This window comes from Herpailurus yagouaroundi, unplaced genomic scaffold (assembly GCF_014898765.1).
Source record: "Herpailurus yagouaroundi ecotype Mexico unplaced genomic scaffold, PumYag 162, whole genome shotgun sequence".
Classification (NCBI taxonomy): Eukaryota; Metazoa; Chordata; class Mammalia; order Carnivora; family Felidae; genus Herpailurus; species Herpailurus yagouaroundi.
This window is the reverse complement of record NW_024412403.1, coordinates 56,490,280-56,513,839: the sequence shown is the minus strand read 5'-3', so window position 1 is coordinate 56,513,839 and position 23,560 is coordinate 56,490,280. Positions and strand designations below refer to the sequence as shown.

The 23,560-nt window shown below is 38.0% G+C and overlaps 1 protein-coding gene across 2 annotated transcripts in view; it reads right to left on the bottom strand.

The window, feature by feature from the left end:
* Positions 1–9,140: 9,140 nt before the first annotated feature.
* The window catches only part of TRAT1 (T cell receptor associated transmembrane adaptor 1), a 39,298-nt gene continuing 24,878 nt past the window's right edge, over positions 9,141–23,560 (bottom strand). For both annotated transcript variants that reach the window (XM_040484439.1, XM_040484440.1), the window contains 3 exons: positions 19,786–19,847; positions 16,715–16,803; positions 9,141–11,274 (listed from right to left, as the gene is read on the bottom strand). In XM_040484439.1, coding sequence (XP_040340373.1) covers positions 10,993–11,274; positions 16,715–16,803; positions 19,786–19,847 — 433 coding nt within the window. In that variant the 3' untranslated portion in view covers positions 9,141–10,992. The remainder of the gene's footprint in view (positions 11,275–16,714; positions 16,804–19,785; positions 19,848–23,560) is intronic.

Sequence of the window (23,560 nt, the reverse complement as noted above, 5' to 3'; positions counted from 1 at the left end):
TTGTCTTTCTGTTACTTCATTGTTAGTGTATAAGAATGCAACTGATTTCTGTACATTGATTTTGTATCCTGCAACTTTGCTGAATTCATGTATCAGTTCTAGCAGACTTTTGGTGGAGTCTATCGGATTTTCCATGTATATCATGTCATCTGCAAAAAGCGAAAGCTTGACTTCATCTTTGCCAATTTTGATGCCTTTGATTTCCTTTTGTTGTCTGATTGCTGATGCTAGAACTTCCAGCACTATGTTAAACAACAGCGGTGAGAGTGGGCATCCCTGTCGTGTTCCTGATCTCAGGGAAAAAGCTCTCAGTTTTTCCCCGTTGAGGATGATGTTAGCTGTGGGCTTTTCATAAATGGCTTTTATGATCTTTAAGTATGTTCCTTCTATCCCGACTTTCTCAAGGGTTTTTATTAAGAAAGGGTGCTGGATTTTGTCAAAGGCCTTTTCTGCATCGATTGACAGGATCATATGGTTTTTCTCTTTTTTTTTGTTAATGTGATGTATCACGTTGATTGATTTGCGAATGTTGAACCAGCCCTGCATCCCAGGAATGAATCCCACTTGATCATGGTGAACAATTCTTTTTATATGCCGTTGAATTCGATTTGCTAGTATCTTATTGAGAATTTTGGCATCCATATTCATCAGGGATATTGGCCTGTAGTTCTCTTTTTTTACTGGGTCTCTGTCTGGTTTAGGAATCAAAGTAATACTGGCTTCATAGAATGAGTCTGGAAGTTTTCCTTCCCTTTCTATTTCTTGGAATAGCTTGAGAAGGATAGGTATTATCTCTGCTTTAAACGTCTGGTAGAACTCCCCTGGGAAGCCATCTGGTCCTGGACTCTTATTTGTTGGGAGATTTTTGATAACCGATTCAATTTCTTCGCTGGTGATGGGTCTGTTCAAGCTTTCTATTTCCTCCTGATTGAGTTTTGGAAGAGTGTGGGTGTTCAGGAATTTGTCCATTTCTTCCAGGTTGTCCAATTTGTTGGCATATAATTTTTCATAGTATTCCCTGATAATTGTTTGTATCTCTGAGGGATTGGTTGTAATCATTCCATTTTCATTCATGATTTTATCTATTTGGGTCATCTCCCGTTTCTTTTTGAGAAGCCTAGCTAGAGGTTTGTCAATTTTGTTTATTTTTTCAAAAAACCAACTCTTGGTTTCGTTGATCTGCTCTACAGTTTTTTTAGATTCTATATTGTTTATTTCTGCTCTGATCTTTATGATTTCTCTTCTTCTGCTGGGTTTAGGCTGCCTTTGCTGTTCTGCTTCTATTTCCTTTAGGTGTGCTGTTAGATTTTGTATTTGGGATTTTTCTTGTTTCGTGAGATAGGCCTGGATTGCAATGTATTTTCCTCTCAGGACTGCCTTCGCTGCGTCCCAAAGCGTTTGGATTGTTGTATTTTCATTTTCGTTTGTTTCCATATATTTTTTAATTTCTTCTCTAATTGCCTGGTTGACCCACTCATTCGTTAGTAGGGTGTTCTTTAACCTCCATGCTTTGGGAGGTTTTCCAGTCTTTTTTCTGTGGTTGATTTCAAGCTTCATAGCATTGTGGTCTGAAAGTATGCATGGTATGATTTCAATTCTTGTAAACTTATGAAGGGCTGTTTTGTGACCCAGTATATGATCTATCTTGGAGAATGTTCCATGTGCACTCGAGAAGAAAGTAGATTCTGTTGCTTTGGGATGCAGAGTTCTAAATATATCTGTCAAGTCCATCTGATCCAATGTCTCATTCAGGGCCCTTGTTCCTTTATTGACCGTGTGTCTAGATGATCTATCCATTTCTGTAAGTGGGGTGTTAAAGTCCCCTGCAATTACCACATTCTTCTCAATAAGGTTGCTTATGTTTATGAGTAATTGTTTTATATATTTGGGCGCTCCGGTATTCGGCGCATAGACATTTATAATTGTTAGCTCTTCCTGATGGATAGACCCTGTCACTATTATATAATGTCCTTCTTCATCTCTTGTTACAGCCTTTAATTGAAAGTCTAGTTTGTCTGATATAAGTATGGCTACTCCAGCTTTCTTTTGGCTTCCAGTAGCTTGATAAATAGTTCTCCATCCCCTCACTCTCAATCTAAAGTTGTCCTCAGGTCTAAAATGAGTCTCTTGTAGACAGCAAATAGATGGGTCTTGTTTTTTTATCCATTCTGATACCCTCTGTCTTTTGGTTGGCGCATTTAATCCATTTACATTCAGTGTTATTATAGAAAGATATGGGTTTAGAGTCATTGTGATGTCTGTATGTTTTATGCTTGTAGTGATGTCTCTGGTACTTTGTCTCACAGGGTCCCCCTTAGGATCTCTTTTAGGGCTGGTTTAGTGGTGACAAATTCCTTCAGTTTTTGTTTGTTTGGGAAGACCTTTATCTCTCCTTCTATTCTAAATGACAGGCTTGCTGGATAAAGGATTCTCGGCTGCATATTTTTTCTGTCTAGCAAACTGAAAATCTCGTGCCAATTCTTTCTGGCCTGCCAAGTTTCAAAAGAGAGATCAGTCACGAGTCTTATAGGTCTCCCTTTATATGTGAGGGCACGTTTACCCCTTGCTGCTTTCAGAATTTTCTCTTTATCCTTGTATTTTGCCAGTTTCACTATGATATGTCGTGCAGAAGGTCGATTCAAGTTACGTCTGAAGGGAGTTCTCTGTGCCTCTTGGATTTCAATGCCTTTTTCCTTCCCCACTTCAGGGAAGTTCTCAGCTATTATTTCTTCCAGTACCCCTTCAGCACCTTTCCCTCTCTCTTCCTCCTCTGGGATACCAATTATGCGTATATTATTTCTTTTTAGTGTATCACTTAGTTCTCTAATTTTCCCCTCATACTCCTGGATTTTTTTATCTCTCTTTTTCTCAGCTTCCTCTTTTTCCATAACTTTATCTTCTAGTTCACCTATTCTCTCCTCTGCCTCTTCTTTCCGAGCCGTGGTGGTTTCCATTTTGTTATGCATTTCGTTTAAAGCGTTTTTCAGCTCCTCATGACTGTTCCTTGGGCCCTTGATCTCTGTAGCAAGAGATTCTCTGCTGTCAGCTATACTGTTTTCAAGCCCAGCGATTAATTTTATGACTATTATTCTAAATTCACTTTCTGTTATATTATTTAAATCCTTTTTGATCAGCTCATTAGCTGTTGTTATTTCCTGGAGATTCTTCTGAGGGGAATTCTTCCGCTTGGCCATTTTGGATAGTCCCTGGCGTGGTGAGGACCTGCAGGGCACTTCCCCTGTGCTGTGGTGTAGAACTGGAGTTGGTGGGCGGAGCCGCAGTCAGACCTGATGTCTGCCCCCAGCCCACCGCTGGGGCCACAGTCAGACTGGTGTGTGCCTTCTCTTCCCCTCTCTTAGGGGCAGGATTCACTGTGGGGTGGGGTGGCCCGTCTGGGCTACTTGCACACTGCCAGGCTTGTGATGCTGGGGATCTGGTGTCTTAGCTGGGGTGGGTAGGCAAGGTGCACAGGGGCAGGAGGGGCAGGCTTAGCTTGCTTCTCCTTAGGTGATCCACTTCAGGAGGGGCCCCGTGGCAGCAGCAGGGAGTCAGATCCGCTGCCGGAGGTTTGGCTCCGCAGAAGCGCAGAGTTGGGTGTTTGCGTGGAGCGAGCAAGTTCCCTGGCAGGAACTGGTTCTCTTTGGGATTTTGGCTGGGGGATGGGCGGGGAAGATGGCGCTGGCGAGCGCCTTTGTTCCCCACCAAACTGAGCTCTGTCGTCCGGGGGCTCAGCAGCTTTCCTTCCCTATGTGCTCCAGCCTTCCCGCTTTCTGAGCAGAGCTGTTAACTTATGACCTCCCAGCCGCTAAGTCGCGCTTGCTGTCGGAACACAGTCCGTCAGGCCCCTCCGCTTTTTGCAAGCCAGACTCGGGGGCTCTGCTTGGCCGGCGAGCCGCCCCTCCGCCCCGGCTCCCTCCCGCCAGTCCGTGGAGCGCGCACCGCCTCGCCGCCCTTCCTACCCTCTTCCGTGGGCCTCTCGTCTGCGCTTGGCTCCGGCGACTCCGTTCTGCTAATCCTCTGGTGGTTTTCTGGGTTATTTAGGCAGGTGTAGGTGGAATCTAAGTGATCAGCAGGACGCGCGGTGAGCCCAGCGTCCTCCTACGCCGCCATCTTCCCTCTCCCTCTAGCATTGAGATTTTTTTTTTTTAAACGTTTTATTCATTTTTGAGGCACAGAGAGACAGAGCATGAACGGGGGAGGGGCAGAGAGAGAGGGAGACACAGTATTGGAAGCAGGCTCCAGGCTCTGAGCCATCAGCCCAGAGCCCGACGCGGGGCTCGAACTCACGGACCGCGAGATCATGACCTGAGCTGAAGTCGGCCGCCCAACCGACTGAGCCACCCAGGCGCCCCTCTAGCATTGCGATTTTAATAACATCAATCTTTTAGGCACTTATTAGCCCAGTGTATTTCACATAGCAAATTTTTAATAAATATTAGTTGGTGTTATGAAGGTTATCTGGTTAGTCTGATCAGTTATGAAGTCTTAAACTTCACTCTTTAGAAATTATCATCTTGTGCATACTCTTGGTTTCTGTCCTCTGTAATTATGCCCCATTTCTACCTTATGGCACCCTTATGGCTCTGCCTTCTGTGATCAGTGTTCAATCTGTTGCATACTGATTGTTTCAGAAGATGAGTTAGCTGTCTTAATTCAGTTATCTGCCTTTGATCCAGGCAGCCATGATTTCGTAGGTAGTGGAAGGTAGTTTAGGGTGTTTTCCCACAGAACAGGTTAAAGGAACAACAAGCAGCATGAAGAGAGTACCTCTCTTGGCTTTGTATTCTTTCTTGTTCCTTTCTCTAAATTTTGATTTTTCCTGGTTTTAGTGTCTTAATATAAATTGTCTGTTCTGTTAGTCAAGTGAAGACAAAACCTCAAAGGAGATTTAGAGCATATTTTAAAACTATTCACCCTACCTTTACTTTGTCAGAAATAAGCCCTTTAATACCAAAGGGAAATGAGTTATTGCTCTTTTTCTTGAGATTCGAATTAAACTTGTTCAAGCTTTAACATTCTCAGTGAAAATCTCAAGAGTTTGGAATTCATCTGTTTTCTAGTCACAAATTTTCTCTTTATTTCCATCTGTACATCTTTTTTTTTTTAGTTGAAATGTGAAAGCTTATAATGAGACTCCCTTGGGATATAAGCCCTGAGAACTGCCACAGGTAAAACATATATGTTCCCTTAATAATTGCATAATGATCAGTAATTCATAACTTACTAATTAACATTTAAAAGACTACAGATTAGGTTATAGAATACACTAAATCCCACTAAAAATATATTGTAGAATTACACTAAAGTGATATGAGGTACTTGGAGTTTTGCTTCTGGTCAAGATGAAATTACATCTTGATATTCCATGTAGATATTCCATTGATCGCCAGAACTTAGAAGATGAAGCTTCATGTCAAGAGAAGCCAAGAAGTGGCAATACTGGAGGTGAGAGAACTGTACACAGGGTTCTGAAAATATGCAGAGTCCCCTTTGAGTATTCAGCTGAATATGGATTAGTGCATGCATGTAAGGAAGCTACCAAAAGCCTGGGGGAAAGACCCACCTAAAAAAGATTAGAGAAAACCGTGCCCAGGGCTCACAAGAGACTGGGCAGAGTACCTATTTTCAGTAGCCAGAGTTGAACACCTCAAAATTCTTGAGGGCCAGAGTAGCTTTTAATCTAAGTTAAAGTTAGTCTACTACTGAGGCAAGACCCTGCTCTGGTCCTATCTAACAGAGTTAGTTAGTTAGTTTAAAGTTTGTTTATTTATTTTGAGTTAGAGAAAGAAAGCAGGGGAAAGGTAGAGCGAGAAGGAGAGAGAATCTCAAGCAGGCTTTCCACTGTCAGCACAGAGCCCAACGTGGAACTCTACCTCACGAACTGTGAGATCACGACCTTAGCGCAAATCAATAGTCAGATGCTTAACCAACTGAGCCACCCAGATGCCCCCTGTCTAAAAAGTTCAAAAGCAAGACTCTAAAGGATCAGATTGTATCCAAGTAACATGACCACTTTCCAGAACAAAGCTTAAGAGTATATATGGGATTATAAAATATGAATCTCCAAACAGAATAAAATTCAGAATATCTTCTTCCAGTAAAAAATCACTAGGAATTTTTAAAAGTAGGAAAATACAATCCATAATGAGGAAAATCAGTCAGTTGAAACTCAGAATGACAGAGATGATAGAATTAGTAGATAAAAACATTAAAACAGTTGTTATAGCTGCATTCAATACATCCAAGAAGTGAGAAGAAAGGTTAATCATGTTTGATAGAGATGTGAAAAATGAGAAAAAAAACTCAAACTGAATTTACAGAGATAAAAACTAAATTGTCTGAGATTAAAAAATATCTATCTTAGATTACTGGCAGATAAACATTTTAGAAACAAAGATTAATGACTTTGAAGACATAGCAAAAGAAACTATCCAAAATGAAACTCAGAGAAAAGACTGAAATAAACATATCAGTGAAATGTGGGATAATTTGCAAGTGATTGAAGAACTTGAAAATGGGTGGGTGAGAGGGCACAGAAAAAGTATTTAAAGAAATATTAGTCATTTTTGTCCACATTGGTAAAAACTATAATTACACATATTCAAGATGCTAAGCAGTCTCCTACTACAAGACACATAAAAACAAACAAAAACTACTTGAAGGGGGGCGCCTGGGTGGCGTAGTCGGTTAAGCGTCCGACTTCAGCCAGGTCACGATCTCGCAGTCCGTGAGTTCGAGCCCTGCATCAGGCTCTGGGCTGATGGCTCAGAGCCTGGAGCCTGTTTCCGATTCTGTGTCTCCCTCTCTCTCTGCTCCTCCCCCGTTCATGCTCTGTCTCTCTCTGTCCCAAAAATAAATAAACGTTGAAAAAAAAAAAAAACACTCAGAGAAAATTAACAAATAACACAGGGACCAAGACAAATATGACACTAGATTATTTCTTTGGAAACAATGTAACTGAGAAAATAGTAAAGCACTATCTTTAAATTACTGAGAGAAATATATAGCCAACTAAACCTTAAAATTTTTTACCCAGAGAAAATAGCTCTCAAAAATGAAGGCAAAAAGAGACTTTTTCTGATACATAAAAGCTGGAGGAATTCATCACCAGCAGACCTGTTCTAAAAAAAAAAAAAAAAAAAAAAAGTTTAAGAAAGTCCTTTTAGCTCAAGAATGATGGTATTAGATAGAAGCCTGGCTCTACAAAAGTATTGAAGTGTTCTGGAAATACTAACTACAGAGATAAACATGAAGATGCTTATTATTGCTACTTAAATCTCTGAAAATAAGAATTGGCTTTATTAAAGGACATAGCAAGGAGAATTCATTATTAAAGGAAAAATTAATAACAATGTATAAAATAAATAAAACCCAGAGCACAAAAGCCAGAAGGGCAGAAATGGAAGTACACTGTTTTAAGGTTCTTATACTATACCAAAGTAGTAGTATATCATTTAAGTGTAGACTGTGATAGGTTAAAGATGTTTATTATAAACTCTAAGCAACCACTAAAATAACACAGCACACTTATAACTACTAATCCAACAATAAAGATAAAAAAGAGCCATAAAATATACAAATGTATAGTTGGCTCTTGAACAACATGGGTTTGAACTACATGGTTTGTTTATATGCAGATTTTTAAAAATATATAAATACAGTATAGTCCTGTAAATGTATTTTCTTTTACTTGTGATTTTCTTAATAATATTTTCTTTTTCATATGTACTTTGTCATAAGAATACAGTATATAATACATATAACATACAAAGTAATGTGTTAATCAACTGTTTATGTTTATTGGTAAGGCTTTTGGTCAACAGGAGGCTATTAGTAGTTAAGTTTTTGGAAGGGGGTCAAAAGTTATATGTGGGTTTTTTTTTTTACTATTGAGGAGGTCGTATTCCTAACCCCTGTATTGTTTAAATGTCAACTGTAATATAGAAGAAGTCACAAAAAGAGGAAAAAGATGAATGAAGAATAGATGAGACAAATAGAAAACAGATAATCAAGACTGTTGCTTTGAACCTAACCATACCAATAACTGCATTAAATGAGAATGGTCTAAATACCCCAATTAAATGGCAGAGATTTTCAGATTGGATTAAAAAAGCAAACAAACTACATGCTGCCTATAAAAATGAATTTTAAATATAGAGGACATAGAAAGCTTGAAAAGCTCTATCAACCAAATTAATCTAATTGGCATTTAGAGAACATTCTATCCAACAAAAATAGACTATGCACTCTTTTCAAGTGCATATCATCATTTACCAAGATAGACTATATTCTGAGCATTAAAGAAAAGCTCAATAAACTTAAAAGGATTCAAGTCATATGTTTTCTTACTACGATGGAGTTAAACTAGAAATCAATAAGAAAGAGACCTGGAAACTCTTCAAATACTTGGAAACTAAATAACACACTTCTAAATAACCTATGGATCACAGAAGAAATCAAAGGGAAAGTAGAAATATTTGAAATAAAAATAAAAACACAATATATCAAAATTTATGGGAAATTTATGAAACTAAATGCCTATTCTAGACAAGAAGAAAGTCTCATTACTGAGCTCAGCTTCCACCTTGAAAAGCTAAAAAAAGAACAAATGAAACCCAATAAACAGAAGAAATAATATAATACAGATCAGAGGACCAACCAATGAAACACAAAATATAAAAACAATGGAAAAATTATGTCAACAGTAACTGGTTCTTTGAGGAAATCAATAAAATTGATAAATCTCTAACTGGAGAGATAAGAGGAAAAAAAGAAGCAAATTCCTAGTATCAAAGAGAGGTTAAATCACTAGATTTAAGATATTAAAAGGATAATATGGGAATATTTTGATCAACTTTATGTCATAAATTTAACAACTTAGATGAGAGGGACACAGTCCTCAAAAGACACAAATTACCACATTCACTCAACAGGAAATAGATAAACTTGAATAATCTTTTATCTATTAGGGAATTTGAATTCATAGCTAAAAACCTTCCAAATTATCAGTCATCAAGTATATTTGATGCATAAAACTCATAATAGAGTGGAATTCAAATGATATAAACTAGAGGCAAAAAATTGAAATATGTTTAGGGGTTAAGTGAATAATGTAGGTGAATGATGTAGGAAAAACTAACTGCCAAAATACAATCAAACTTTATTTTTACCGAACCATGCTATGTACAGAAATGTAACATAAACATATACAATAACAAAGATTTTATTTTATTTTGAAAATTAAATTTAAAGTCAATGTATCATTGTTAATTATTATTTCCTATGTTTCTGTGGTTCTCTAAAGTCAGAAACCTGATTCTTTTTTCTTTTGTCCTTAGACACTAATATTTTTTGGATTTTTTATGGCATTATGGACAACTTCAAATATTTTACTTTGGCATTGGCATTTAGTTTTTTACCAGTTCACAATAGGAATAGTTATTGACAGAAGCTGTTACTTCCAAATATGGATAGAATTCTTATACAACATGCTCTTCCTTCCTCTCTCTTTACATTGGCGGCTCCTCATTGTTCAGTTCTCAGAATTAAAACGTTCTCTTCAGAGATGCTCTCTCTCTATTATTATTTCTCATTCTTCTATTTTCTTAATAATATTTGTTTTTTACCAGTAGCTATACTTTGTTAAGCTGATACTCATCTTTCCTACTCATCTGTAAGTTCCATGGAGGCAGGGACTCTGTTTTTCTCATTGTACACCAATGTCTAACTTGGTACCTATACACCAGTAGGAGCCCAATAGAATTGAAGAAAGAATGAATAAAATCCATGAAGCTCTGGTCAGAGGGCAGGACTGACAGCTCACATGTACACTTTTCTTGGTCAGTGATGATTTGAAACCCAGTTAAACTCCTATTCCAAATGGAGAAAGATAACAGAAAGTTTTTTAAATAACTTTTTGGAGGGCCTTACAGGAATTTAAATTGGACACATACTTTGAACAAACTCTTGACCTTTTAGAAGTATGTTCTATGGAGACTCACTATGCATACCTTTTAGAGCAGCAATTCCTTTCCTAGGCATGTAGCCTGAAGACGAAGTCAGATAAGTACTTAAACACGTGTGGAGATGCATTCTCATTACAATAATTATATGTAAAAATGAAAAACAGAACTCGGAGAATAGCTGAATACACTTTCAAATTATTTAAATAAATTCTAATGTCATCAGTGAATTGCTATGCAGGCATTAAAATTATAATATGTAACTGTATTTAGTTATAGTTTAAAAAAACAAGAAAAATAAACCCCCAATATATTAAGTGAAAAAAGTTTAAATAATATGTATAAAATAATCACTTCCTTTTTTGGTATAAAAGAAAGAACAAAACAACGGATGTATGCACATAGGCATGTCCAGAAAAATTTCTAGAAGGGGATATAGAAAGTTGCTCATAGTGACTGTCTCTGGCTAGTGAAGTATCTAAATTCTTTGTTATAGTTGTTTATTGTTATAAGGGACATGCATTCAATTTATAATAATTTTTAAAAGTAATAAAGGTAGGTCCTCTGGGAAAAAACACTTTTTAAGAAGAATCTTCTACTTCTATTAGGAATATATTTGATGTCCCATGGCTTTCAATCAGAAATATCTTTCAATGAAGGGGTATTTCGTATTGATGAGACAGTAAAAATGCCTTTTAAAAAGTGGCTTTTACTTTTCTTTCAACATGTTCTAGAATATACTTATGCTTAAAAAATTTTTTTTAAATTTTGTTTCACTGAGTATTAAGCATTGTTGGTGAAATTGTGACTTTGTTATTAGGCTCAGTTGGCAAACTTGATTTTGTTTTACATTTTACTACTTAGGCATTTGTTAAGCCAATTCAAATAACTAATTTTCATGGCACTACATTTGGTGTGCATGAACATAAGCTGTGGATAAGAGGTAAGCCACCATCCCACTAGCAAATGATTTAGATTGTCACCCTCCCAAATCATGTTATTTTCTTTAACATTTCCAGTAAGAGCCAGATTACTGAGCTATATCATAGTCCAGCGAGTTTATAGGTTCTCTCTTTGCACGAATCAATCCAAATAGTCTAATGGGGTCATCATGAACATTTTCCTCTACTTCCTGGCTCTCAAATGGGAAGTTGTCTACTGAAGTGGTGTTAGAAAGGATGGCATCTGCAGCACATAACTGGGTTTCTTCGTCCTTGTGTGACAGATCAGTATTCTGTTTCTTGGGCTTTCTGCGCTTCCTCTCAGAGTTGTGATCCACGAGGGAATAGAATACCTGTGCTTCCTCGGTTGTCTAAAAAGAAAGGCATGTTAATTTTTTTATCGTTAGCTCATTCTTTAACTTTGATGACTTCTGGGGATTTCTAAGGTCTATGAAAAACAAGCAGCTTGTTTTCTGGGCTCTGGCTACCTTGTTTTGCCAAATTTGGCAGTTAGGATGAAAACAAAAAACAATAGTCAACTCAAGCCTCAAGACTTTTGAGATGAGATTTTTGTATGCATATTTTTTATTTCTTTCTTATACACAAAATAGACATGAACATTTTAGATGGACCTTTATGTGCATCTCCCCCTGCCTTTACCTTATATAGCTCTTGCCCTGTGTTGCTTTTACCAAGTGACAATACTCTAATTTGTTAAACCGGGAACAAGCATGATAGGAAGGAATTTAATGAACCTCAAAATGTACTTTACCCATGTTTAATAACTGGTCATTTGACGGTACCCATAAAAGTCCCCAATTTTTCTACTTTTGAGATTCAGGAGTATAAAGATTCAGAAGTATAAAGATAAGAGTATCCATTTATGTGAGTGGCATCTGGCAAGAATTACATTTTCCAACTTCCCCCTTTTATTTCCTCTTTGCCTTCCTTTCCCCAGATTCCCTTTGAGCTCATTTTAAGTTGTCCTTGGAGTATTCATTTGCATCCAAGAGGTCCTCTCTGGCCTAGACCAGGGTCAATACTAGAATAAGAAAAACAGAAGACTGCAGAAACTTGGGGGAACAAACAGGCTGAAGGCAAAACCTTGAATTTGGTGTTGGAAAGCCTAGGCTTGAATCCCTGCTCTATTGATCATGAGACTTTGGGAAATTTTAAAAAACTATTTGAGCCTCAATTTTCTTGCTTATAAATTGAGAGTACCTATCTCACAGGGTTCGGAAGAGATAATATATATGGAAGCTATAATCATTGTCCAAAGATAAGTTGGGGGATTATAGTTATTCGAAGTTGTAGGCTAAAACTGTAGGACAGCCATTGAATAAACCACAAATTTCTGTATTAAGGATTCACCTTTAAGAGTAGGCCAAAATTATATAAATTCATGGAGCATGGAGTAAGGAAGCGACACTCAGATTAACAGACCTTTGAATGTATTGGTAAGCATGTCCCTGTTGCACCCATTTTCATGCTAAGAATTACATGTTTTATCTTTGTTACCAGGCGGAAGAGATGGTTCTCTTTGCAACCTCTCTAGTATCTTTGACTTTTTGTTCCTAAAATAGTAATTCCTGGTAAATTGCAATGACTGCCTCACTGGTATCCTGGTTCTAGTCTCTTTCCTTTGCCAGTTAGCCTGTGTGCTATCTTCAGATTGTCTTCTTCAGGTGCAACTTTCATATTTTTCCCATTCTGTCTCCAAAATTTTAGCCTATAAAATCTGAATTTCATATTCTGACATTCAAGGTCTTCCATGTTTGTACTTCACCTTTTTATTTTGATTCTCACTACCTGCCCCCTCCCCAAAAGTGTATTCCAGGGAAAGTGAACAATTTACTGCTTTCTGCACACACCTTGTACTTCTACTTCCTTTGCCTTTGCCCAAACAGAGAAGGAGACATCAGTGATGTTCAAAAATAACTAGAAGGCACTCAGTGATACAAAGGGATGGATATCTTTTTTGTCTGTCCAGCACTTTGTTCTATCATTTTTCTTTGATAAATTCCCCATTGTCCTTTGGGAAACTCTTTTCCTCTGGTCCGAGAGAGGCTGTCAATTACAGTGCTGTACCCCACTCCTAGGGCAAGACTAAGCATGTGACCCAGGCTGGAACCAATCATACCACAGAACAGAAGTTGGCAACAGAAGTTGGTCCAAGAATGGACATGTGATTTAAGCAGAGCTAATTATATGGCATCTTTGGGATTTATGTACAGATGTAGGAATAGAAAATGTGTTTTTTTCCTTGAGACTGGGAGGAAGAAAATCTGGATCTCCCCATGGCTTGCTCAGTCCATGGAAGAGTCCACTGGTAATAGAAGAGAAGGAAGTCATTAACCAAGAGAAGCAGGGAAGAGAAATGGAGAGAGTCCTCATATTCAGTCATCTCAAAAACAAAATACACCCTTCATCTCCCAGTTACATGAGGCATTATGCTAAAGTCATTTGAATTTGGTTTCTGTACTTTTAACTGAAAGCATTCCAAATAATGTATGTCCGGTCAACAGTTGGTCAACTTTATCAAGCGCTAAAGAATTCGGAAAATGGGAGTCCCAAGAAAGGATCATAGATTGTACATGAAGAGTCACTTCTGGGGGTGCCTGGATGGCTCAGTTGGTTAAGCGTCTGACTCTTGATTTCGGTTCAGGTCATAATAGCGCAGTTCATGAGTTTGTGAGTTTGAGTCCCACATTAGGCTCTGTGTTGATAAGGTGGAGCCTTCTTGGGATTCTGTCTCCCTCTTTCTCTGTTCCTCCCCCACTTGTGCTCTCTGTCTCTAAGTAAATAAATAAACTTTAAAAAAATTAAAAATGATTCACTTGACTTCCAGAGTGTGGTTTCAGATGAGTGGATGGGTGGGAATTATATAGCCAGGAGTAAAAGAATGTGTATCTATAGACACAGCAGAGGAGAGTAAGAATCAGTTTAGGGATTATGGAGAAACACAGGTTGATGGCAAATTTTGTTGGTTTGTTTGTTTTGTTTTTAAATATTGGGGTGATTTGTGCATATTAGTAGGTAAATAGTAATGATCCTTTAAAGAAAAAATGGAAAATGGAGACAAATTAAATAATTGAAGATGCAAGATCTTGAAAGGAGAAATGGTCATGAGCATAAATAAGGTATTGGCTTTGGAAAGGAAAGTAGATACTTCTGACGTAGGAGGGAAAGGCAACATCAGTGGGAAACTGTGACATGAAGAGGAGCAAGCTCACACTGTGGTCCTTAATGTGTTTTAGGATATGGGAACTGTGTGGACTCGTTTTACTATTAGGTTTCCTGATGATCTCTTCCGAGTTAATGGTAGACTTGGGTATTAAAATTACAACTTCTGAACTGTATACATCATTTTAAAGGGCGAGAAGCTTGTTTCTTTTTCCAACAGACGCTTTATCCGTAATGCTTTCTGCATAATATTGTAGGCTCCTTATGCTTTTGTAATTGACCAAAGTTAACAAAGTAAGTATTGTAGTAGCAAATTGGGTAATGGTTTTGATGATAATGATCATTCTAATAAAATAGAATTGAACAAATATAAAGAAATTATATTTAATTTGTGAAACCAAATTTATGAGAAGGGCATAATAGAATAAAGGCTAACCTCTTTAGAACTGTCTTTAAATATATCATTTACAAAATAGCAGACTGTTAAAGGCATTTTAAACTTGCCACAATTTCCACTTGAGTAAAAGCCAGATGTGGCACAATTCATATGTACTAAATAGCAACTTTTATTAAGAATTTTCTGTTCTTTGGGGGCACCTGGGTGGCTCTGTCAGTTGAGCAGCTGACTCTTGATCCTGCCTCAGGTCATGATCTCCCATTTAATGGGATCAGGCTTCACATCAGGCTCCATGCTGACAGAGGGTAGCCTGTTTGGGATTCTCCCTATCCCTCTCTCTGCCACTCCCCTGCTCATGCACACACACATTCTCTCTCCCCCAAAATAAATACACTTAAAAAATAATTTTTAGTTCTTTTATAGTTATGGTGCTTTGAATCTCTACATTTATGATGGTGTGGTTATATTTTAACCTTTGAGATATTTTCTTTTTATTATGGATTTAGCAGATCCTATTATAACATGAAGTTTTTTTTTTTTTAAGTTTATTTATTTTGAGTGAGACAGAAAGCATGAGCTGGGGAGGGGCAGAGAGAGAGGGAGAGAGAGAATCCCAAGCAGGCTCTGCACCGTCAGCGTAGCGCCTGACTTGGGGCTCGAACTCACAACTGTGAGATCGTGACCTGAGCCAAAATCAAGAGTCAGGTGCTTAACCAATTGAGCCACCCAGGCATCCCAAAATGCACTTCTTCCTACCTTTTATTAAAAAAAAATTACCCTTGGGGCGCCTGGGTGGCGCAGTCGGTTGAGCGTCCGACTTCAGCCAGGTCACGATCTCGCGGTCCGTGAGTTCGAGCCCCGCGTCGGGCTCTGGGCTGATGGCTCAGAGCCTGGAGGCTGTTTCCGATTCTGTGTCTCCCTCTCTCTCTGCCCCTCCCCCGTTCATGCTCTGTCTCTCTCTGTCCCAAAAATAAATAAATGTTGAAAAAAAAATTTTTTTTTTAAATTACCCTTAATTTACCATCGGGTAACAGGTTTTGCATCAGAAGATGATTTCACATTTTGCTTAAACCTTACCACATCTTGGTTTCTTAAAAACTCCAAGAATTCTGATTTCTTAACTCATTCATAAAAGGAAAAAGAGAAAAACTCTGTATTAATGGGAGGTTTACAAGATATGACCCATCTTAGGGAGGAGAATACATTCTGTTATACAGGACTAAGTTTAGATCCTCTTTGTATGTAGTATCTGAGCACTTTAGAACATGTTTTTCATCCTTCTCAAGCCTCTGTCAAATGGGAGAAATAATGCTGGTTCCCTCATAAGACTCCAAGAAGATAATGCATGTAAAGCACATATGATAAGGTCTGACACATAATAGCTGCATTGGAAGTGCTGGGCCTATGACAATTTCTAGAGAGTAGCAAGAGAGCACAAAATTGAAGAGACAAAATCTGGGAGGAAAAAGAACTCTTTTAACTGAAATTTATGACATGTCAACAGCATGTAGACTAAGAATTGTGAATGGCTTTTGATGAAGTCAGTGCTATCTGAGGAGGTTGAACTGATTGTGGTACAAAAGGGAACAACTATCCATTTCTTCTTGAGTTTCCATATGTTCCTGCTTACACTTTGTCCTGCCTAACCCTATACAAGCTATGTGAAAATCTCTTGCCATTAGCCCACGCCCATAGAAAATATACTAAAATTTATACTCATTTGCCTTATAAAATAGAAGTATGGTCTTTTATATCCAGCTCATTTATCTTTTAAGTAAAGCCCTCTCTCTTTCTCTCTCCCTCCGTCCTCCCGCCTCTCTCTCCCTATCCCCTCCTCTCCTCCCCTTGCCCCCATAAATTCCTGACATCTAGGTCTTTTGAGCATTATATATGTGCCAACTTTTGTATTTATCTTTGTGACACACATAATTTTTTTTCAATCTGAAAGAAAAAGCTTCATTGACTAAGAAGAGAACCACTTTTCCTTTCAATCTATTGCCTTTGTAATGGTACACAATTCTGACTTTTCAAGTGTGTTTCCAAGCACTGTTTGCTTTGCCTTTGAGGTTCCCTTTAGAGCTCAGGTCCCAGAGTTTGACGTTGATTCAGCCTGTAAAATCTCGGGCTGCTTCAGGTGTGAATCAGCATGTGCTGCTTTTGTGTTCTTGAAACATGTAGCTGTGCTGTGATCTAGGCTGAGCTTGATCCAGAATACAGAAAACAAAGCTCACCTGTGCAGGTGCAGTGGCTTTTTGCAGTTCATTTGCAGATCTCTCAGGTCGTGCTTTCATTTGTTCATAACAATTTTCATCCACTGGTTCTGATGAGTTGAAAAGATCATGATTTACAGTGGAAAAATGAAAATGCTGGTGCCAATAAAAATACACAACCCAAACATCATATAGCTGTAAATGTGAAACCCCCAAGAGTCATTTGATTTGTCATTTTTTGGAGATGCAAAAAAATAAGGAAGCACAAACCATTTTATGCTTCAGAATGTGGAGAAGTCTTTTGCCCTGCAGCATTACCAATAAGACAAAAGAAGGTCACTTAGGATAAGGACTAGATCATATTAATTTATGCCATTTCAGGACATGACAGGCTCAACTTAAACTACCATTTAGATGTTGGAGATCCCATGTGTTCTATTTAGCCATGATTGCAAATGGTGCACGGTGGTGGCACAGTATAGTGCACATGCACTGATGATTGAAATTTGGCAATTCTTTCCATAAGTGAGAAGTTTTACTTAAAGGCATTTTATTTATTTCTTATTTTTTTAAGTTTATTTATTTTGGAGTGGTGGGGCACAGAGGAAGAGAGAGAGAGAGAATCTCAAGCAGGCACTACACTGTCAGTGCAGAGCATGACGTGAGGCTCAAACTCAGGAGCTGTGAAATTATGACCTGAGTCAAAGTCGGATGCTTAATGGACTGAGCCACCCAGGCACCCCATACTCAGAATCATTTTAAAACCTATGTCCTATTTTTTTATGTTTTTTTAATTCTTATTTAATTTATTTTTTTCAACTTTTAAAAAAATGTTTATTTTTTGAGAGAGGGAGAGAGAGAGTGAGAGAGAGAGAGAGAGAGAGAGCAGGGGAGGGGCAGAGAGAGAGGGAGACAGAATCCCAGGCAGGCTCCATGCTGTCAGCACAGAGACTGATGTGGGGCTTGAACCCATGAACCATGAGATCATGACCTGAGCCGAAACCAAGAGCTGGACGCTTAACCAACTGAGCCACCCAGGCACCCCTTTAATTTATTTTTTTAATTTATATCCAAGTTAGTTAGCATCTAGTGCAACAATGATTTCAGGAGTAGATTCCTTAATGCCCCTTAGCCCACCCCCCCTCCCACAACCCCTCTAGTAACCCCGTTTGTTCTCCATATTTAAGAGTCTCTTATGTTTTTGTCCCTCTCCATGTTTTTATATTATTCTTGCTTCCCTTATGCTCATCTGTTTTGTATCTTAAAGTCTTCATATGAGTGCAGTCATATGATATTTGTCTTTCTCTGACTAATTTCACTTAGCATAATATCCTCCAGTTCCATCCACGTAGTTGCAAATGGCAAGATTTCATTCTTTTTGATTGCTGAGTAATACTCCACTGTATATATACATACACCACGTCTTTATCCATTCATCCATTGACGGACATTTGGGCTCTTTCCTTACTTTGGCTATTGTCGATAGTGCTGCTATAAACGTTGGGGTGCATGTGCCCCTTCGAAATCTATGTCCTATTTTTGAAAAAGAATGTTTAGATTATGACTTTTGTCCCATATATCCGTGACAGTTCAGCCAGGCTGTTTTGAGGGTATGGAACTATGAAATGCTGGTCCTAAGTACTTAGAGTTTTTGTGCAACAGCCAGCAGACCTGTGCTCATTTCATCCTGTAGGGACATGCATAATAAATTATCCATCCCTTTCTTTCCCCCCAGATAGGCCTATATGAAAGGGAAAAGAAAGAGAGAAAGAGTGACTTGTAGGATGGCTTGTCACCTGACAGAAATGTGGATTGCACCACTTTTATCCCACAGAAAGAAAGATACATTTACTAATATAATGCAAGTTATCTTATAATCATTCAACCATTTCTGAAAAGCAACACAGAGGACCAAAGAATGGTCCATGGAAAACATGCATGACAATCACCTGGAGATTTGTCAACTAGCAAATTCCTAAACCATATTCTGGCCCTACTAAATCAGAGCCTGTGGGGTGGCACCTGTGTTCCCTTAGATACAGAAATTGCAGATATGGTGGGCTTTGCACCACCAGAGTGCGTAAGAATTGAAACCTCAGATATTATAGGTGGGTACCACGATTCTGCAAGGTGAAACAGGAGGGCAAATTATAGGATAGTCCTAAAAAGTAGTTTTGATTTCTCAGAGTATAGAGACTAGAAGACACTTTACAAAGAAGGGGAAGACAAAGATTAAATAATATCTTGAAGCCTTTAATAGTCTCACATTCCTAACTTTAGGAGAATTGCATGGTGTTTTGATACACAGAGATTCAGAGAGTTTAGTCCATTCCTGGAAATCTCTGTTAACCCCTAACTTTCCTATCATGAATTAAGTGAAGGACTTGTAGGGCCAGGATGGCGTTAAATACTAGCATTTATCCTTATGGCTTCTCTAATCAGAGCTCTGGGATCAGATCATTGTTATCTGTTTTAAGGAGTTTAGTGGCATTTTGTTTTGGAGTGGTTGGGATGTTTCAAGGAATACGGGAAGCTGGGAATTGAAAAGTACTTGTTACCTAAGAACAAAAAAAATATAACCCACTCAGTGGCGATGTAGCTCTTTTCTTTCCCCATTTGCCCTCAACGTAGCCCGAGATTCTCTACTTAACCTGAGCAGATAAAATACAGGAAACCAGAGTACGTGTTCATTGTTCCAGATTATCCAGCGTAGATTTGCTTTTGTAGACAGTGCCAAGCACTGTTTCCCTGAGCTATTTTCTGTTCTAGAAATAGCCTTATTTCATAGAATTGTGTGTGTCAAAATTCATAGTAACAGGGTCTTCCTGTATTCACATTTCTTCTAGAGTAAAACAAAGAGAATATAGAAAAACAGGATGTTGACTTACACTGAGTATTTCAACACAATTTACAATATGTAGCTTCGGAAATACATACTAAATAAAATGCTAAATATTGTTGAATTTATGGTTGCCATTTGGGAAGTTTAAATGTGACTGCAACCAAAAATAAGCCACCTCAAAATGCTGTGGGAGTAAGGGGAGGGATATTAATTTGTAGATAAATATAATTTCTGGAAACATAAAACTTACCTGGGACCACATCATCTAAGTTACCATAAATTGGTGTGTCTTCAATATAATACTCATCCTCCCTATAATAATGAAAAATAATTTATCTTATTAGAATCCACTTTATACACAGTTCTTAACTGGTTTCTTAGCTAAATTCAATATATGATTATATGTTCTTGTTTAACCTCAGCCAACCACAGTAGATATATTTATGATGCAAGAGCACATGTGTGCCTGAGTGCCTGTGTGTGTGTACATTTGAACAGGGTTTGTGTGGACTGTTCAGATAATAACAGCAAATACTTATTTAGCACTTAATGGTTGTCAGATGTTACTGGAACTGCAAGTTCATTTATTCATTTATTCCATGCTCAAAACAATCTGACCAGATAGGCACTGTAGCATTCCCATTTAATAGATAAGGAACTTGAGGCACAAAGAAGTCCTATAATGTGAAGGTGAGAAGACTAGTCAGTGTCAGAGCTGTGACTAGAACCTAGGTTATCCATGGTCTTAATTATACATTATACTGCCTGTTTACGTCCCCAGACTATTACTCTGAATCATCTGCTGAAACTGTGTTTACTAAATACTAATTGACAGTGATGCTTAGGAAATAAAAGGCCGAAGAAATATTGTAGAGTCAGGTTGGAAGGTGTAGCAAAATGATGGATTCACCTATTCTATCCAGATGTTGTGCTAAATGTTTAAATACATTATACCAAAGTTCTAGGGAAATTCTGCAGAAATATTATTTCCCACTTTACAGACGGGAAGTCTGAGAATCAGCTAGATTAACATTATTTTCCCTAGCCTTATGTGAAATGCCAGCAATAAGTACCAATTCTGAAAGCTTTTCTTTATGCCAGTGCTCATTCAACCCTCAGAACAATTCTGAGATGCTTTTTCTTTTTAAATCCCCACTGTGCATACAAGGAATTTGCAACTCCTAGAGTTAAAGTGGCCAAAGACAAGGATAGTAACTCGCAGTGCAAGTCTGTTCCAAAAGCCCTAAATATTATTTGCTCTTGATGTTTGATTAAATTTCCTTACAGCTTCATCTGACTAATCCTTTTAGGATTAGAGTAGACATCTTACCATTGTCACCAGACAGTGACAATGGCCCTGGTGACCACCTTTCACAATGGCAGGCTGGCAACAGAGGAACATATCAGGCAGTGAGAGTGGCATTTCATAAAATAGTAGCAACTGCTTTAACTTTGAGATTACATATCATCATGAGCTGGAGGGAACTGCATGAAAAGAAAAAAAGAACACTTAACTGATCTCAAGGCATAACACCTATATTACTCCCTATGCTTCTGAAAGAAGGCACAGTATATGTAAATAGTAAGTAGGTGTCCTAAAAAAAATCAAATGATACCTATATGAAATGGTTTGAAAAGTCCAGATGCTGGCATGTTTTTCTCTGATAACAAAGGAACTCATCTGTAACCTTTCTTTCCATCAGTAATTCAATACAGCTTAATACTGGGATATGGAGTAGTCCCTGTTCATGGTTTTTCTCTGGCTATGCAGAGAATATAATAGCAAAAGGTGAAGAATTTTTAATAAGACAATCCATCCATTTTCCTAGCTTACATAGATAGCAGATACAACCTGCAAATGATAAATCATGTCCAAAAAATGAATATCATTTCATTCCCTATGAATGAAAATAAGATGTGATTTATAATGCAGTGCCCTATGTCTACAGGCAGGTCTCAAATGATTAATCATCTGAAATAAACTATTACAAAGGAACAGTTGCCTAACCAACAAATTAAAAAATATATTTTTACTTGGCAATGCCAAATAGCTCCAGCATATTGAAAATATCTAATAAACTCTAAGCACAAATATTTGGCAGTGTTTTATGTAGAAGATCAACTACTATTAAAAATAGATTAATAAAGTCATATCCTAGAGGCTAGTCCATTGTTCTGAACATGTCTGAAATGGTCCTCTGACAAATAGGCACATTTACTGACACTCTAACGTCTAAAGTAATGTTAATGATATCTTTTACTAGGGGCCAAATTTCTACTTTAGCATATATTTTCTGTATTCCCTATTTTTAAAGTTTTAATTTCATCATTATTTTATTGTGAAGAAGTCCTTTTAGAAAAGTGGTTGAATACTTTATTATCTAAGTAGATTAAATAAGTAAATTCCGTTTTTAAAAAAATCAGTACTTCCATCTGAGTGACTTTGGACATAAATTCTCTAAGTTTCAATTTCCTCATTTATAAAACAAGTTTATTAAACTATTTAATCACTATTTTTCTTTTCAGCTCTGAAATTCTATGATATGAATGTAGGGTTTCAACATCCGAATAAAAATGGAAGATATTTCTTTTTTTTTTTTTTTAATTTTTTTTTCTTCAACGTTTTTATTTATTTTTGGGACAGAGAGAGAGACAGAGCATGAACGGGGGAGGGGCAGAGAGAGAGGGAGACACAGAATAGGAAACAGGCTCCAGGCTCTGAGCCATCAGCCCAGAGCCTGACGCGGGGCTCGAACTCACGGACCGCAAGATCGTGACCTGGCTGAAATCGGACGCTTAACCGACTGCGCCACCCAGGCGCCCCAGATATTTCTATAAAACTAAATAAAGCTATTTTAAGGGGCCAGAAAGTTGTGACGTTGCAAAAAGAGCAAGCTTAGGGGTCTATCAGGAATTTTGCTAAGTGTTACCTTGATTTGCTTGGTAGGCATTTCTTCAAATTGTCAAATATATATGTTAGGCTCCATTAGTGTGTAACGTTTTTTAAAGCCATAAGAGGAGATGAAACTACTTTATGGAATGAGTATAGATAGAGAAGAGTTTCATGAGATTCGCCCAGAACACTCTGATGTCAAAGGTTCAGGAATCAGCAGAGGAGAAGGAGCCACTGGTAAGAAGGAAAATCAAAGATGGAGGTGGGGGGGGGGAGGGCACCCAGAGCCTAGAGAAGTAAGTGTCTCAAGAAGTAGAGAGCATGGATGTATCAAATGCTACAGATGGACTGCATACAATGACACTAACATTTGGCCATGTGGATTTCACTGGTGACCTTGACAAGAGCCGAGTTGGTAGATTACTGAGGGCAGAAAATTGAATAGAGTAGGTTCAGGAAAGAAGAGAAGAGGAGAAGCCAGAAAATGCAGAGAGAACATAGATGGAACTTTCATGTTTTGCCGTCAAAGGTGCAGAGCAATGAGGATGTAGCAATCTAGTATCAAGTATCTAGTATCTAGTATCAAGGAAGCTTTTCTTGTTTTCTTTTCCTTTTTTTTTTTTTTTTTTGAATGAGACAATACTCTTTATACATTGAAGGGAATAATACAAAAAGAAGAAGCAATGATACAGGAGGAAAAAGGGAAAGTTGCTGAAGGGATGGGTCCTGAGTACATGCTTACTGAATTTTTACTTTCTTTGCCAGGGACTGTGCCATGGCTGTAGCTGTCTTGAACTTGGGGTGAGAGGACCAAGCATAGACCCCTGGTCCTGGGGAAGAGTATAAACCTTAGCAGTGGCTTTGTACAGTTAGAGACTAAGAAGTGAATCCAGTGGTATTCCCTGTGAAGGGGATGGTCAATGGATTCTCAGAGCAGTGATATCTAATACTAAATTTTTATTCTCTTGCTCAGTGTTCCAATTTTCTTCTAAATATCCATTCTTTGTAGCCTATTAAAGATACAGCACTTGTATTGCCAGTGCTTTGGAGCACTTGAAAAGAAGGATCTTTCACCACGTTTTTGGGGAATGGACAATAGAAAGATCTGCCAGCATGAAGAATTCTAAAGATA